The sequence below is a fragment of the Zingiber officinale genome, chromosome 10A (assembly GCF_018446385.1).
Source record: "Zingiber officinale cultivar Zhangliang chromosome 10A, Zo_v1.1, whole genome shotgun sequence".
Classification (NCBI taxonomy): Eukaryota; Viridiplantae; Streptophyta; class Magnoliopsida; order Zingiberales; family Zingiberaceae; genus Zingiber; species Zingiber officinale.
This window is the reverse complement of record NC_056004.1, coordinates 69,213,086-69,232,130: the sequence shown is the minus strand read 5'-3', so window position 1 is coordinate 69,232,130 and position 19,045 is coordinate 69,213,086. Positions and strand designations below refer to the sequence as shown.

Sequence of the window (19,045 nt, the reverse complement as noted above, 5' to 3'; positions counted from 1 at the left end):
ATCGCCAGTCCATTTTTTTCATTTTGCCCCATTTTGGTGCTTTTTTTCCTCCATATTTACAGGTTGGCTAGATTTCTCAGATTCATTGGTCTAGCATAATGGCGGCAAGTAGAGTTTCTATTTTTTTTATTCTTTGTAATAATAGTTGCGGTTGTTTATGATAATATCTCCCTCTTTTTTTTTTTGATCTTATCCTCTGGTTATTATTGTCTGTTCAGAATGCGAGATTACTTACAGATGAAGCTACCGAGGAGAAAGGAGATCGTGTGAGAATTCTATATATTTGATTTAATTAGTAGAAAAAAAATTAGTTAAACTAACACTAGTCTCAATTTATGTGATCGAGCTTACTCTACAGTTCTGATATGTTTTTTTTAATGTTTTCCTATATGCTTAGGAATCTCAGATTGAGTTTGATTATAGGTTCTATCAAATTTTAGATTTTTTTGCATTTTAAATTTAGTAAAATTAGCATCTTTTGTCTTATTTCCTCAGTCAATAATTACATGGTTTATTGTTATTGTAGTAATAACTCTGCATATTTTAGTGGAACTATGTTGATGAGGATGGAAACCTTTTCCGAATAGCTCCTGCAACCAAGCGTGTGATGTTAAGTTTTTTGGCATTATCATTACTAGATGAGCATATTAAACCTCAGGACAACGTCAAATCTATTTACTTTTTACTCATTAATTGATAGAAGTTGGAAGCATGATTACTTGTTCGAGACTAGAGAACATCAATTCTTTGTATGTGTAAATTCATATAATCTTTTTAACAAAACTATTCTTTTGTTGATGGCTTAACTTTTGATGTTATGCAGGAATCATTTGTTGGTGCTATGGCAATTGCGAATCTAGTCAAGACAACTTTTAAATTTGAGAATGTCCTAATGTAGGGTGATCTTGTTGGGAAGCTAAGAGGACGGACCTGTCGGCTAGTGAAAATACTGAAGAAGTATGACAAGAGAACAGGAGCACTTATCAGGCAGCCCTTCATCGAAAAGGTGCTGCAGCAGCCATTCTTTACAACTGATCTCCTATGCAAACTCGTGAAGGAGTGTGTGGCTATGCTCGACCACCTCTTCCCCAGCAACAACTTATCAATTTCAGCAGAATGCGACGGACAAAATGGAGTCCCAAAGCCGGCACAATCAGGTGGGAGGGTTCCGGAGTTGGAGGAGATTAAATATATGCAGAGCTTATACATGAAAAGCACTGTAGCAGCGCTGCGGTCCTTGAAATAGATTAGGAGCAAAAGTTCAACAGTCAAAACAGATTAGAAAATCTCGTGTTATATTGTTCTACCTTTGTTTTAATAGTGTTATCATTTTGTTGGTTGCTTATGAAATTTTGTTGGTTGCTTATGAAATTTCTTCAGAATGTTATAGATATTATTTTTCAATGTTAGAAAATTGTATATTAAATTTTATTTTGAAATTTAGTATTTTGAATGATTTATAATATTGGAAAATTGTGTATTAATTTTTTTTATTTTTTATCTAAAAAAGATAACGGTTTTTCACCGTTGTCGTAGATAGTTTAAAACTGTTGTTGAAGACCCTGTTATTAACGGTAGACGCTCAAAGACAAGGGTGAAAAACTGTTGTCTTTGAAGGAAAAGACAACGGTTTTTCACTGTTGTAAAACTGTTGTCTTTGCCTTCAAAGACAACGGTTAAAAACTGTTGTCTTTGGGTACCCCTTTTAACAACACAGCCTTTAACAACAGTCCGAAAGAGGCTACGACAACGGTGAAAAATCGTTGTTGTTAAGCTTTTTTCTTGTAGTGTTACAAGTGTCGAACTTTTCCTAAACAACCTATTGTGTTCTTTAGAAATTTAATTAGGAATCGCACACGGAACTTAACATTACTGATTCCAAATTTAACTTATCTATTCTTAATGGTTTAGATTTGGATCGCAAGTGAAACTTAACACTATTAATCTAAATCAACCTATGTTATAAATTCAATTAAATATTAATTTCTTAAATTAGCTTCCAGGATTGCATGGCGAGGCACATGGCCTTCTTGGGTATGGGAGGCATCCACCACCGCCTAGACAAAGCCTTTTAAGGAAAGCTAATATTTAATTTCCTTATATAACTCTAGGTTTAACCAAAAGGAACAATCGAATCACAAATTCAAAAAATAAAAAAACACAAACTCGAATAACAAATTTGAAAAACTAGAATCTAATGTCTCTTATGTTTGGAATTCATACAAAGAAAAATAACTAGCATGATGCGAAAAACAATAACTAGTTATACCTTTTCTTTGTATGCTAATAACCTCAAGATCTTTTGTTGTATTCCTCGCCTCGCCTTGGACGTCGTGTGGGCGACGATCCTCCAAGATGAACACCACCCAAAGCCTTCATCCTCCTTCTCTAAAATCCGGCCACCACCACCACCAAGGAACCAAAGAGAGCAAAGGGAAAGGGAAGGGAGAGAGGGTCGGCCACAATAGAGAGCTCCAACAAGAGAATAAGAATTGATGTCTAATGAGGCCCCTCCTCCTCTTCTTTTATAATACTTGCCCAAGGCAAATAAGGAAAGATTTTTACAAAAATTAAAATCTTCCTCTTCTTTTTCCTTTTCCCCTTTTATTTTTCCTTTTCTTTCCTCTTGATTGATTCAATCATCAATCTTTGATTGATTAATTGATTGGTTGACCCCTTGCTTGGCCACCAAGCAAAGGTGGTCGGCCAATTAAAGAGGAATAAAAACTTTGTAAAAATTTTATAAGCAAAGAAGGAAAGCTCTTATAAAATTTTACAAGCTCTCTTTTAATTTCTTAATGTGGATGTTAAAAAAGGAAAGTTTTAAAATTTAAAACTTCTCTTTTAAAATTTCCTTTTTTAACATGGTTACAAAAATAGAAAGTTTCAAATTTAAAACTCCCTTCCTTTTTACCAACAACCATGAGGATGGTTAAAAAAGGAAAGTTTTAAAATTTAAAACTTCTCTTTTAAAATTTCCTTTTTTAACATGGTTACAAAAATAGAAAGTTTCAAATTTAAAACTCCCTTCCTTTTTACCAACAACCATGAGGATGGTTAAAAAAGGAAAGTTTTAAAACTTTCTTTTAAACCATGTGGTCTAATTCAAATAAGGAAAGTTTTGTCAATTTAAAATCCTTATTTTAAACTTGTAGTTATCTACAAAAAGAAGATTTTAAAAATTCAAAACACCCCTCCAAATTTGAAATATAGTGGCTGACCCTTCCTTTGCTTGGGCACCAAGCATAGGGCCGACCCTCTTGAGGAGATGGTGGCCGACCCTTGGCTTGGTCACCAAGCCTTGGGTTGGCCCCCTTCTTGGACACCAAGATGGGCTTTTATTTGGATGGACTTGAGGCTTTAATGAGGCTACGACAGAGACCTAGAGGAGAAATTGGTTTTGGCCTTTCAATGAGCTTGAGTATCCCGTATTTGCCCTGAGCATACAACTCAAGTTCATCAATAATAACTCATTCCATTAGAGAGTTATTATTGCACTACCGCACCAATCCCAAATTACATTATGGACTCCTTTTTATCATGAGTGTGTTAGTCTCCCTGTTTTTAAGATATCAAATATCCACTAATTAATTGAGTTACTGACAACTCATTTTAATTAATGTTTTAGTCCAAGAGTAGTACCACTCAACTTCATTGTCATGTCGGACTAAGTCCACCTGTAGGGTTTAACATGACAATCCTTATGAGCTCCTCTTGGGGACATTCTCAACCTAGATGACTAGGACACAGTTCTTTCTATAATCAACAACACACACTATAAGTAATATCATTTCCCAACTTATCGGGCCTATTGATTTATCGAGCTAAATCTCACCCTTTGATAAGTCAATGAAATAAATACTAAATATATATGTTTGTTATTATATTAGGATTAAGAGCACACACTTCCATAATAACTAAGGTCTTGTTCTTTTATTAAGTCAGTATAAAAAGAACTTACGTTAAATGGTCCTACTCAATACACTTAGAGTGTATTAGTGTAATTTATTAGTCAAGATAAACTAATAGCTAATTACACTACGACTATTCCAATGGTTTGTTCCTTTTCATCTTAGTCATGAGTAACTATTTATAATTTATAAAGAACTGATAACACGATCTTCTGTGTGCAACACCACACACCATGTTATCTACAATATAAATTAATTGAACAACTACACTTAACAAATAAATGAAGACATTTGACCAATGTGATTCTTTTATTTCAAATATAAATGTTTACAAAAAGCTAGGCTTTTAAGATTCTAATAGTGTCATCCATTGTATATTTTGGCTTCTCCAAAAGTGTTAAAATATTAACAAAAAAATTAAATAAAGCATAAATTCATTCATATCAGGCCCATGATGGTTAGGGCTTAGCTAATTCTTTTGATAACATTTTGACACCTCTAGAGAAGCTGAAATATGCAATAGAAGGTACCGTTTGACAACTTACAACCTTAGAAATCCACATGACCTAAAATAGTTGCAATCGAAGGTTTTAGGTCGATCAGTGGATTTTGACCAAAGCCCACTAATGGACCTAGATATGCCCAATTGGACACATTTTAGGTCTTATGAATTTTTGAGACTGTAAGGAGTCTAACGGTGTCATCCAATGCATATTTTAGCTTCTTCGGATATGTTAAAATGTTATTGAATAAATCAGCTAAATTTTACTAAATTTTGATGAATCATATCACCATTGCTGTAAGGATACTAATGGTGGCATCCAATGTTGTAAGGAGTCTAACAATGTCCCGTGGGCTAGATATGAATCATATCAGGCCCATATTGGGCCTGATATGAATGAGTTTATACTTTTACTAAATTTTTAATAACATTTTAACACCTCTAGAGAAGCCAAAATATGCAATAGATGATAATGTTAGACTCCTTGTAGCCTCATAAATTTACAGGACTTGAAATGGTTATAATCTAAAGTCTCTAGGTCGATAAGTGGATTTTAACCAAAACCCACTTATGGACCTAGATAGGTCTAATTGGATACATTTCAAGTCCTATGGATTTCTGAGGCTGCAAGAAATCCAACAGTACTATCCATTGAATATTTCAGCTTCTCTGAATGTGTTAAAATGTTATTAGAAGAATAAGCTAAACCCTAATCCCCATGGACCTGATATGAATGAGTTTACGCTTTAGCTGATTTTTTTTATAACATTTAAATACTTCTGAAATGAAAAAATATGGAATGGATAGCACCATTAGACTCCTTGCAGCCTCAAAACTCCATAAAACTAGTTGCAATATAAGGTCTCTATTGGTGCAGTGAGGCCGACAAAAGGGGGTAAATTGCCTTAAAAAAATAAATCCCTTTCTTGATTCTTTTATTAGATTAGCACGATAATAATAATGAATTAATTTAAAACTAAATAAAAGAAAGTAAGATGATAATTTTATTTATTTAGTTACAACCTAGGTGGTTGTTAATCTAAGGCGTTGAAGAAAGCTCCACTAGAAATCTCCTTTGTTGTAGGTGGAGAAGCCGCTTGCAGAAGTTGATAGCTCAAAAGAAAGACTAGAAAAGTGTACAATACTTGTTGTTCAAGTTGTTGAATATTTCTATCTCTAGGGATCATTTTATAGCCCCTAAAAATCTCTATCCATAGCTTAAAGGTGCCTTCAAGATGGTCCAAGGTGCCTTCCATAAGCTAAGTTTTATCCATTGACGATAAAACTGTTAGAATGTATACTAAAAGTCTACCTTTTATATAAATATTTATTTTGAAATAAGAATCACATTGGTCAAATGTCTACATTTATATGCTAAATGTAGTTGTTCATTTAATTTATATTGAAGATAACATAGTGTGTGGTGTCACACAGAAGATCATGTTATCAGTTCCTTATAAATTATAAATAGTTGCTCACAACCAAGATGAAATGGGACAAACCATTGTAATGGTTGTAGTATAATTTGATATTAGTTTATCTTGACTATAAAATTATACTAGTACACTCTGAGTGTATTGAGCAGGACTATTTTGTTGGTGCAATATCCCTCAGGTCAAGGTTGACCTGGTTGACCAAGCTTGAGTCTTGGTTTGAGTTTCGATGTTTGACAATACATGAACAATGCAGGTGCAGTTGTTCATGTGGAGAGATTATTGGTGCAATTCCCTTCTGATCAGGGTTTGATCAGGTTTGTTGAAGAAGAGTCAAGTAGGTCAAGGTTGACCAGATACTTGGCTGAGAAGTCCTAACTGGGATGTTAGGCAGAAGAAAATCCTGGTGAGTGAAGCTAGGTGAAAGACCTAGTGAGTGAAGCTAGGCAGTCGGAAAGTCCTAGTGAGTGAAGCTAGGCAGAAGAAAATCCTGGTGAGTGAAGCCAGGTGAAAGACCTAGTGAGTGAAGCTAGGCAGAGAGAAAAACCTGGTAAGTGAAGCCAGGTGAAAGTCCTAGTGAGTGAAGCTAGGCAGATGGAAAGTCCTGATGAGTGAAGCCAAGCAAGGGAAATCCAGATGGGTCAAGGTTGACCAGACATCTGGTGAAAGTCCAAGTAGGTCAAAAGATTTGACCGGATACTTGGCAAGAAGGGAAAAGTCCAAGTAGGCCAAGGGAGTGACCGAATACTTGGCACGATGAGGAAAAGTCCAAGTGGGTCAAAGGGATTGACCGGACACTTGGTGAGGGAGTCCTAGCAAGTCAAGGGTGTAACGACCCGCCTTCTACTGGCTAGGCTGTAAGGCCGGACCGTCACAATATGCTGTGCTAAACTATATCCATGACCATCGCTAAGTCTAGGTGCGGAAGCTGTACTAATTAAAACTTGGCTAAAATACTATCATTTCTTTATCTTATATGTGCTAAGGGGTGTAATCAAACTATTCATGTCATATATTACCTTCCCCATGGTCAAGGAACTGGAATGAGGGGTTTCCCACTGCTATCAGGCTTCCCAATCGGTTGGTGGATCGATTGGAATGGTTTAATCGATCCAGTGATCGACCCAGCATGCTACTGAATGCGGAACTTAGGTTGGATCGATCCAGTGATCGATTCAGCGCGCTACTGTACTCGGGCAATATTCCGGATCGATCGGCTGATCGATCCAGACTGGCCAATCGATCCAGTGCTCGATCTCAGGGCTTTCTGTTCGCAACCGAAGGCATCCGGATCGATCGGCTGATCGATCCAGGAGCTTACTGTTCGCGGTACGAACTTCTCAATCGATCGGCTGATCGATTGAGAAGCCTCCAATCGATCGGCCGATCGATTGGGGTTTCTGATTTCGTACCACCAGTCTGATTCCAGCACTGTTTCGTGCCAAATTCACACACACAAGTTCTAACATGACCATAAAACATCCCAATAACACTAACCGACATTCTAAGCAAGAACACTAACAATCTAACCAGGTCTTTCATGATTCATAGCATTAAAAAAAACTGAAATAAGGAAAGTAACAACTTAATAAAATGTTAAAGTTTCAGATTTATTTCTAGTTCCTCCAAGGTCTTTATTCCAAGTTCCATCCACACACATCTTCATCGCATTTCCCTCCAGCCTCCGCTAGTCCATCTTTCCTTTACCTTTATCTGCAGTATAAGGAAAGAGTATCTGTAAGCTTTATGCTTAGTAAGAAACCATCTACCTCACAAAACATGCATACGATGCAATTTATACTTTGAAAACATGCTATTTGAAATATATGTTTACTGAATATGCTAAGCATGGTATGGCACACAACACATAGAAATCGAACTAATCATGGCAATAAAGCTAATCATAACTATCACATTGTATCAATAGTAAAACTAATCTGATACCGAAAGGTGAGCTAAGCTAATGCTAGACTAATGCTGAGGCTATACTGCATTCACATAACAATATTGTGAGAGTTTGAAAACTATATATAATAAGTGAAAATACATAATCATGTTGCTGTTCGGGCCCGACAACTGTACTTGCTGTGCGCACATCCCTAACTAAACCCGAGGTTGCAAATTCTGAATCTAGTAGGGTTTACTAGGTTAGCTGAACCTAGGGACGACTATGGGAGCCCAACCCAAGGGATATCTAATCCAGTACAGTGCCACTGAGAAAGTAAAATACTGAACATAGCTAATTATTACTTGTCTTGCTCATTCTAGGTTATCTGAACCTAGAGCTAGGTTGTCTGAACCTAGAGGCGACTGTGGGAGCCCACCCATTGGACATCTAGTCCTATAAGAGCTGTAGCAAGACTAAATAAGCTATGAAAATGCTACCATTGCATTTATCTAAGCTAAGAAAATGCCTAAGTTGCATTTTAACTGTGTTAACAATTTATTTGAACACTTGGTATGCGCTAGTTCGCATCCTTTGTGCCGAAAGTCTACATACTATTAAACTTGTAACACCTACGAAATTATAGGTGTAGGAATATTATTTTTCTTAAAGCATAAAATAGGAGAAAAAGGTAAATAAAAACAAAAGAAAATATAAGATAAGAAGAGGTGAGGTCAAGGATTGAACCTTGAACCTCCCACAATACATGAAGATAAATTTATGGATGATAACCATTAGGATAAGGAGAAATGATTGGATAGAAAGGAATGGAAAATTTAGTTAAAGGAGAAAAGAAAAGTAAGCAAAAAGAACAAGAGAAAACCAAGTTGCTTACTTTCTTTTCCCTCTTGGTTAAGAAAAGGGAGCAAACAAAAGAGGGATTTACTACTCCTCTCCCTCTCTCTATTTTCGTGGGAATTAAAGGAGTGAGGGAAAAGAGGAGTTGGGGGAATGAATGGGGACATGTCTCATTGGCAAAGGGATAAATAGGGTTAGAGAAGAAAAACAAAGGATTTAATTCATTTTCTTCTTCCTCCTTCTCCCTTCTTCATTCTCACCGAAGCAAGAAACCCCTTTCCTCTCCTCATACCAATTTCTAAGTTAAGTTCTTCTCCAAGAAAGCTAATTTCCGAGAAGGAAACTTCAAGTTCTAGCCCTTATGTCACGCCCCCAAAGGAGTCTCTGCCAGATAAAAATCCGGCAGCATCTCCCCTGTACCGGTGACAATCTGAAGCATCACTACAAGCAAAATACATCAGCCACATGCGGCTGGAATATTTATATACACAACCACGCAGTTATAATAATAGCCCACACGGCTGGAATGAAACAATCACAACCACACAGTTATATATAAAACAGCCCACACGGCTGTACTAAAACACAGCGAAAAAATGAAGGAAAGCCCACACAACACAAATAAATACAATGCATGCTGGCACGGCTTAAACACAAATACAACACCAAAACCACAAGATAGCCACATGGCTACACATAAATACAATGCCAAAAATAATAAGAAGATATACAAAAGAAAACAAGCGCGGTCTTCGGATGTGACGTAGGACCCGGCAGACAGGATACTCCAAGCGACACCAACCATCTACAAGCTACCTGAAAACATAAATGTATACATGCGGTGGTGAGTATAGGTAACTCAACGGGTAATAGAAAAGATAGTGCATGGTCCATAAATAAAATCATGGAGATCACAAGTATACAGTCTCAGTAGGGAATAAGAACATGATCATACTATTATAATCAATGCATCTGAACATACCTAACATAATAACCTGACATAAACTGTACAAACCACAACTAACATAATGACAGATACGTACCCAATTTGGAATCGACACATGGTACAATGATCAGTAAACTCACCGGATCTGCAACAGATATACCCGTGACACCTGTGCAATATAAGTACGACTGCATATACATGTAAAATAAATGACATGTATGCAACATGACAACCATATGCAACAATCATATCGCAAACAAATGCAACATACCACAAACACATGCAACTAGTAACTACTAGGCATGTATGCAAATATATCTCCAAAGATGCACCGCGCATCAAATGCAAATGTGCATGCATGCTCCATGGTCACCCCCGCCACCTCTCTAGACACCAAGACCCCTATATGGCCGAGAGGCTTGGGTCCGTGACAAACCGTACTAGCCTCCAGCACATGCACCGCTATAGGCGGCCGATGCGGACGGTCAGCTAAGCAGTTATATAACTACATAGCTAAGGGTCCCTGACCACTCACAACTCAAGCCCTCTGACTACTGTACCCTCAAGACCCACTGCTCCAGAGTGGTTGAGGCTGACAGAACACTGAGCGGCTGAATGAGCACGACAGGACTAGCTCCACTCCTAGCTACCACTCTCCAACAGTGGCCGAATGGGCAGCTATAAACAACCGACAACTCTCTCACCACAAGGGAGACAATAGTCGTCAGTATGCAATGAATGATGACATGATATATATACATATATAATCATGATACCGACACTATCATCATCAATGCAACCCCCCAACCACATGAGTACCCCACAATATGAGTATAATCGTCATGATACCTCCATATATACCACCAACCACATGCGCACAACTACGCATGTATAATCGACCAAAGATCTCCAATAACCCCACAAGACACATGTACACAGAACATAAGTACAATCAACATGTATCCTCTGGTAAACACATCAGACACGTGTATATACAAGAACCTATAACCAACACAACTCCTCCAAAAGTACATAACAAATACGTATGTACACACCACATGTAAATGCATGGTCAACAAGATGACTCCTATAACACATACCCACCTATGTACAGTCCACATCATATACCCAATCAGCATGGTAATACCAACAACCCAACAATCCCTATAAGACATACTCTACACGTGTAATCACAACAGAGTAGATATCAAGAGTGTAGACTGTATATGAATTAAACAGATCATCACAAGGGTCAAGCATAAGTATCATACAGGAAAAATAGCAACCGATCATGATATAAGATAAAGCAGCCTAATTCATCTAATAATAACCATGCACTAAGTACAAGAAAATCTACATAGAGGCCAAGGAAGAAATACCCGCCTTTATCTATTGACCGTGTCAGATAAATCAGTCCCACTTCGAGACGCTCGTCCCGAATCCAAGTCCTGCGAATCACATGGTATATATATAATGTTTAGCTAATCACATAATCAACAACAAACTCAACCCCGAACCTAATCCTACGTCAACTAGGTAACCATGTTTAATTCCACCTAAAGATCCAATTAAATAATAAATCCATCCTTAACCCAACCCCTTCTAAATCCAAACATAATCCATAATCTATTAATCAATCCCCTGTATCATCTCTACTAAACATCATGAATCCACCATGCATAATCCTTCCACCAAATAACTCTCTAACCACCACATCTGATAATCCAACCGACAATCAATCCGATGATCCTAAGAATGATCACATAACAATCTATATCAACCAATCACTATCAACAACTAATTAACCAAAACAATACTTACCACTAGAATTAAAACCTTAATCCTTAATCCACAATCTTTAATTAACAACTTACCATAGATTGGTGTCAACAGTGCCAAGAGCCATCAAAGAGCCAAAACTGAAGCAACCACTACTAGAGTCCGTAGCTGGAGCAAGGTGGAAGATACTGTCCTCCAAAACAAATAACCCTAATCAATCTTCAATCCAATATATATAACTCAAGTACATGCCAACAATCTCATACATTTCATAATCAATTCCGGTGAAGCTAAACACAAATTCATCCCTACCACTTACCTTGAGGTCTGGCAGAAGTACAACAGCCCTCAGCTCTTATGACTCCCTGTCCATAAACTCCAAGAGCACACACAAACCTATCCCTCCAAGAAAATAATCCAAAACTCCAGTCATACAACAAAAGATTTGCTGAAACCCTAATCCATAGTACAAAACTCCCCTCAACAGGACCTTACCTCAATCCAGATCAATGAAGAGGAAGAAGAACTCAGCACCCGGAAGCTAGGGCATAGCTTCAAGAAGGGTAGAGGACCTCTCTGTCCAAGATATGGTGAGGAGGAACCGCAATGGATCTCCTTGATCCAAGATCCGGTGATGAGGAGCAATCGACATCCACCAGGAGCAGCCGACCACTGCAATCAGGCGTTGGCAACAGAGCGACATAACAGCGTTGGAGACGCGATGTCACTAAGAGATCCAACGTGATCGGTGGCGATTGAGTTGTACCCTCGGCGAAATCGGATCGCGGGAAGAATGGATCGATCATAGAGGTCGTCGAGGGGGAAATCGACTCAGGGAAGAGGAGAGGTGTGGTCCACACCTTGAGAGGGAGAAAGATCGGAGGGAGAACCGACTGAGGCATGCTAGAGGAGAAGGTCGTTACCGGCAGTGAGCTCGCGGTGGCCGCCGATCGGGCGAGGAGAAAATCGCCGGAGAGGGAAGGGGGTCTCGAGCGTAATGTGAGGAGAAGGAGGAGATCGGGAGAGGGAGGTGGGTTTAGCAGAATTGGGAAGGAGGAGAAGGCTTGGCGAATTTGGGAAGAAATAAAAAGGAAATAAAAACCTAGGTTTAAGTTAATTAAACCTTAAGTTAAATCCTAAATCAACTCCTACTTAAATGGTGTTTCAAACAGGCTTTTACTATATCCTGAATTCATCCCCTCAAAATGGGCCAAACAGACTCCGTTTAAATCTCGAAAAATCTCTAAAAATTTCTGAAAAATCCAATAAGATTTTTCGTCCAATAACATTTATTATTTATTTTGCGATATCTTACACCTTACAAGCAAAGGAAACAAGAGGAGGTACAAGAAGAAGAAGCTTCCACCTTCCTTATCACTAGAACACTTTTCTCTCTAAGGAAAACCACAAGCGAAAGGATGTAAGTTCTGTTTGTGCACAGTCGGCGGTTAAACCTTCTGGCAGTCCTTGCTCTGATACCAATTGTAGGATCGAAAAGAATTTAGATATCTCCACAATTGCATGATATTGTCCACTTTGGGCCTAAACCCTCATGGTTTTGCTCTTGGGCTCTCCCCAAAAGGCCTCATTCCAATGGAGATATCTTTTCTCTTATAAACTTATGATCTTTCCCATGTGTTTCCAATATGGGACTATGTTTGCAACCTTGCAACCCCAACAAGTTCCCCTCACCTGTGGTACAATAGCTCTTGTTTTTCTATGTAGAATTCGGTCACATAAAAAGCTAAGAAAACATCATGAAGAAATTCTAACCAAGATAAGACCAAAGGAAGGACCTAGAGAAAGAAAGGATCTAAAAATTTATATGCTTGATATTTCTCTTGTAGCATGTATTTTATGGTAAGGAGTTATCTATGTTAAAAATGTTTGGTAGAACTTAGATTTATGAGTATTCGGCCATGGTAGAACTAAGGGCCTAGGAGAGCTTTAATTTAAAACTAAGTATGCCAAGATCTCCTTAAGATAAGATATGAAACTATTACGACATGCCCATGATTATATGTTAAGTTGAACTCTATTTCATGTCCATGAAGGTTCGGCTATGTTTGGATGTTTTGTTCCTAAAAAGCCTAGGAGAATTTAAAGCAAATCTAAGATGCTCATGATCTCCTTGATGAAATGTTATGTAGCTAATCTAATGTGCTTATGTTAATTGTTGTATGGAAACTAAATTCATGCTATATAACCTTCAGCCACTTCATGATTTAGGACTTAGGAAACTTAGAACCCAACTCAATCATGCTCATGTTATTCCTTGAAATGTTTGTTAAGAAAGTTGTTAAGGTTCTCATGTTTTTAGGGCACTTGAACCCTAATATGAAGCCCTACATGTTTCGGCCACTTCAAGATTTAGGGCTTAGGAAACTTAGAACCTAACTCAACTATGCTCATGTTATTCCTTGATATATTTGCTATGAAGGTTGTTTAAGGTTCTCATGTTTTTAGGGCACTTGAACCCTAATTTTAAACCCTACATGTTTCGGCCACTTCAAGATTTAGGGCTTAGGAAACTTAGAACCTAACTCAACTATGCTCATGTTATTCCTTGATATATTTGCTATAAAGGTTGTTTAAGGTTCTCATGTTTTTAGGGCACTTGAACCCAAATTTTAAACCCTACATGTTTCGGCCACTTCAAGATTTAGGGCTTAGGAAACTTAGAACCTAACTCAACTTTGCTCATGTTATTCCTTGATATATTTGCTATAAAGGTTGTTTAAGGTTCTCATGTTTTTAGGGCACTTGAACCCTAATTTTAAACCCTACATGTTTCAGCCACTTCAAGATTTAGGGCTTAGGAAACTTAGAACCTAACTCAACTATGCTCATATTGTTCCTTGATATATTTGCTATGAAGGTTGTTTAAGGTTCTCATGCTTTTAGGACACTTGAACCTAAATTTTAAGTCGTATAATATTCGGCCATTACATGATGAAGGACTTAGGAAACTTAGAACCTAACAAAACCATGCTCATGTTATTCCTTGAAATGTTTGCTATGAAAGTTGTTTAAGGTTCACAAGCTTGAATGATAGTTTTTAACCCAATGTATGCTTGATAAGGTTCGGCCATGATAAGTGGTAAGTTTAAGTAACCTAGAACTCTACCTAAACTTGCTCATGATAGTTCTTATGGTATAAGAAGTGATGCTTACTTAGGGTTCACATGTTGGGATGAAGTTTTACCAAAAACCCAACCTATATGGTTCGGCCACTAAAAGACATTAGGGTTAGAGATTGAATTATATTTTCCATGTCTCTTATATGCCATGATTTTGAGATTTCTATGCTTCTAAGTTTAATTATGCACACTTATGATCTATACATGATGGAAACCCTTATGCTATGGTGTGTATTATTTATGATGAAGCTATGTGCAAATTTATGCATGAAATATATGATGTGCTGTGTGCCAAATTTATGCATGGAATATATGATGTGCTGTGTGCCCAGTTTATGCATACAATATATGATGTGCTGTGTGCCCAATTTATGCATAAAATATATGATGTGCTGTGTGCCAAATCTTTAAATACAATTATGATGAGATGTGTGCCCAAAAGTCTATATGGTATGATATGATAAGTGACACGATGTACAAGAAAAGATAAGAACCATGATATGTAACAACATGCTGTTTTACTTTATGTATGACTTGTACCAAGGGTGGGCTCCATAAGCGCCCCGGGGTCGATGGACTAAGAAACAGGCCTCGTTAGGGATGGGCTCCTAAGTGCCCCTAGGTCGATGGACTAAGAAATGGGCCTAGTATGTATGCCTTGTAGGGTTCAAGACTTGCTACCTTGGACCTACATAGGACGCGCGCATTTACGTATGTGGTACAAGCCGGGGCCCTAATCATGTTAAGATTATGTTTAAGTATGTATATTATAAGTTTTCAAAGGACATATTGCATATGTTTTTATGATACATGTTTATGAGTTCACCTTGCATATACCTTATGATTATGCCATGATATTTATGATGATGTTATGATATGTCAGGGTGTAGTTGATGATTATGTTATGTTATGCCATGATACCTTATGCTTACGTTATGATATGCCATGATATGCTGCATGATATAATGAATTTCCTCCATGTGTTATGTCTTGTGATTTTACTATGTTATACGGTTTTGTGAGTAGGAATGGAACTTATTGAGCCATGAGTGCTCACAGCTTACTTTCTTGTACCACAGATAAAGGCAAGGAATGGATGAACTAGGGGAGCAGCAGGAGGGGCTAGGAAGATGTGTGTGGTAGTGCCTTGGCTAAAGGAGAAAGACCTGCTTTTGTTTAATAAGAACTATGACTAGTTATGTTACTGCTTTATGACTCCATGACATTTAAATTTTGTGTTGAGCATTATGACTTAAAAGTCATGTTAAGCATGCTATGTGGTGTTATATGTCTAGGTAAATAGTCATATTGATTTAAAGCAAAGAAATGTATTTAATTTCTATAAATAAGACTTCCGCTATAGCAAGTAGGTATGTATGTGTAAGTAACCCCCGTCGCCTTAGCAGGAGGGGCGGGGCGTTACAGTTTGGTATCAGAGCCAAGTTTAGCCAATTCACTACACACATGTCAAGCCTCCATCCTGCCGCTCCAAGTAAGAATCTATGTGCTTAATTTAATTTGTTGTTGTTTGTTTTATGATGCTTTGATATTATGCATGTTTATTTGTGTTCGTTATTTAGTTTAGGTATGCATGATGGTAGGATAGGAATAGTACTAACCTCTTTGCAACCGAATAGGAATAACGATAATTTATTGTTATTTAATGAAGATAAGCATGACTAGGAGACGTACTACCCGAGCAGACGAGACACCGACTCCACCAGATCTGACCCAGGTAGTCACTGATCTCCAGCGTCATATCACGGAGCAACAACAACTGATCATTACACTAATGGGCCAACAAGGAACTCCTACTACCCCGCCAGTAAATCAAAATGCGGTGCCTGTCGTGCCAATAGTTGCACCAGTACCACCGGTTGCCCCTGCCGCAGTGGCTCGACAGGAAACCTACTTGATATAGTGGTTAAGGCTGAAACCGGAAAACTTCTCGGGTACTTGCGAGCCATGGGATACCCAGGCCTGGTTCAAGACAGTAGAAAGCATAGTGGAACTACTGGACTGGCCCGAATCGGAGAAGATCAAGTGCGTATCTTTCTGTTTTTCCAGAGATGCGAGAATGTGGTGGGAAAGAGTGAAAGCAAAGAGACAAATTAATCTGATGAACTGGATGGACTTCGAGACAGAGTTCTTCGAAGAGTTCTTCTATATGCAAGTGACGAACCGACACTATGTGGAGTTCACCGAGTTTCGGCAAGGTGATCTATCAGTAAACGAAGCAGTAAAACGCTTCAACCGTTTGGCACGCCTATGTCCAGAATTGGTGCACACAGAAAGAGAAAGGGTCAGACTGATGTTAAAGATGCTTTGACCCGAAATAGCACTGAACGTGGCCGGCAGAGTTAATAGACCCCAGACTACACAGGAATTGGTTAGCAGTGCCCTCATCACAGAACATTATCAGAATGCAATGAACGGAAATAAGAGTCAGGTCCGAACATAAGGACAGAAATCTTCAAGTAATAAGGCAAGCTGGAAAGGGACCTCCACTGGAAAAAGGAAACAATGGGACAATGCAAAAGGTGGCTCAGTGAATAAGCAACCGAAGTACCCTCAGTGCACAATTTGCGGAAAGCTGCATTCCGGAGTAAGTCATAAGGGTACCAGATGGTGCTATAGTTGCGGAGGAGAAGGACATCTTGCCAGAGACTGCACCAACCAGTTCCAGGCACCACCTCAGTAGAACAACCAAAATAGGAATACCCCCTCACAACTACATCAGATGCAAACTACTATTGAAGGAACACCGATCAACCAAGGGAGATTGGAAGCTCCACCAACTACAACGAACGCCAGGGTTTTCTCGCTTACTAAGGAGGATGTGGCAAGCGCCTCTACTGTCGTCACAGGTCAGCTACCTATTTTCAGTCAGTATGCTTTAGTATTGTTTGATACGGGGTCGACACACTCGTTCGTCTCAGCATTATTTACCAAGAGATTAGATATACCGCCCCAGACACTAAATATCACGTTCTTAACAACCCTACCATCCGGGGAAGTTATGCCATCGGATCATATGCTGCGGGCCGTACCTCTCCGAATCGCAGACAGAGAACTCTACTGTGATCTTATAGTACTTGACATGCGGGATTATGACATTATACCGGGCATTAAACAACGCGACGATCAAAAATAGATACCCCCTTCCACGGATCGACAATCTGTTCGACCAATTGAAGGGAGCAACTGTCTTCTCAAAGATTGATCTAAGGTCCGACTATCATCAAGTGAAAGTGAAACAAGATGATATACTAAAGACAGCCTTTCAAACAAGATACGGACACTATGAGTTCATGGTTATGCCCTTCGGAGTGAACAATGCCCTTGCTGTGTTCATGGACTTGATGAATCGGGTATTTGTGGCATATCTCGATAAATGTGTGATCGTCTTCATTGACGATATCCTCATCTATTCAAGAACCCAAGAAGAACATGCGGAACATCTGAATATTGTACTGCGAATCCTCCGAGAGAAACAACTCTATGCAAAGTTTTCCAAGTGCGAGTTCTGGCTAGATCGAGTAATATTCTTGGGTCATGTCATCTCCAAGGATGTAGTCATGGTAGATCCAAGCAAGATTGAAGCCGTAAGTAACTGGAACAGACCGAAGAATGCCAGCGAAATCAGAAGTTTTCTGGGATTGGCAGGCTACTACAGGAAGTTCGTAGAGGATTTCTCCAAAATCGCAGCCCCCATGACGAATCTCACCAAGAAAAATAAAAAGTACGAATGGACGGAGGAATGCGAGAAGAGTTTTACAGAACTAAAACGGAGGCTGACCAGTGCCCCGATCCTTACTCTTCCAGAAAGCAACAAAGGCTTTGATATGTATAGTGATGCTTCCTTATTAGGATTGGGAGTTGTACTCATGCAAGACGGCAAAGTCATCGCCTATGCCTCCAGACAACTCAAAGAGCACGAAAAAGTTACCCTATTCACGATCTGGAACTAGCAGCTGTGGTCTTCGCTCTGAAAACATGGAGACATTATTTGTATGGAGCCCCGTGCAGGATTTATACAGACCACCAGAGTCTGAAATATTTCTTCACGCAAAAAGACCTAAATATGAGACAGCGCAGATGGCTCGAGCTAGTCAAAGATTACGATTGCAAAATCTTTTATCATCCCGGAAAAGCGAACAAGGTGGCCGATGCGCTCAGCCGGAAGTCCGGTACAACCTGATATCGCTATTCTAAGTTCGAGGATGAACTTTTTAAGAGGTATGGGGTACTGTAACACCCACGAAATTATATGTGTAGGAATATTATTTTTCTTAAAGTATAGAATAGGAGAAAAAGGAAAATAAAAACAAAAGAAAATATAAGATAAGAGGAGGTGAGGTCAAGGATTGAACCTTGAACCTCCCACAATACATGGAGATAAATTTATGGATGATAAACATTAGGATAAGGAGAAATGATTGTATTGAAAGGAATGAAAAATTTAGTTAAAGGAGAAAAGAAAAGTAAGCAAAAAGAACAAGAGAAAACTAAGTTGCTTACTTTCTTTTCCCTCTTGGTTAAGAAAAGGGAGCAAGCAAAAGAGGGATTTACTACTCCTCTCCCTCTCTCT

General features: G+C 38.6%; 1 protein-coding gene across 1 annotated transcript; it reads left to right on the top strand.

Annotated features, from left to right (window-relative positions):
• The first annotated feature begins 98 nt into the window (after nt 1-98).
• LOC122026693 (SPX domain-containing protein 1-like) lies at nt 99-1,246 on the top strand. Its single transcript, XM_042585423.1, has 4 exons — nt 99-104; nt 219-266; nt 824-844; nt 899-1,246. Exons 1-4 carry the CDS (start codon nt 99-101, stop codon nt 1,244-1,246), a joined length of 423 nt encoding a protein of 140 aa, XP_042441357.1.
• The last annotated feature ends 17,799 nt before the right edge of the window (nt 1,247-19,045 follow it).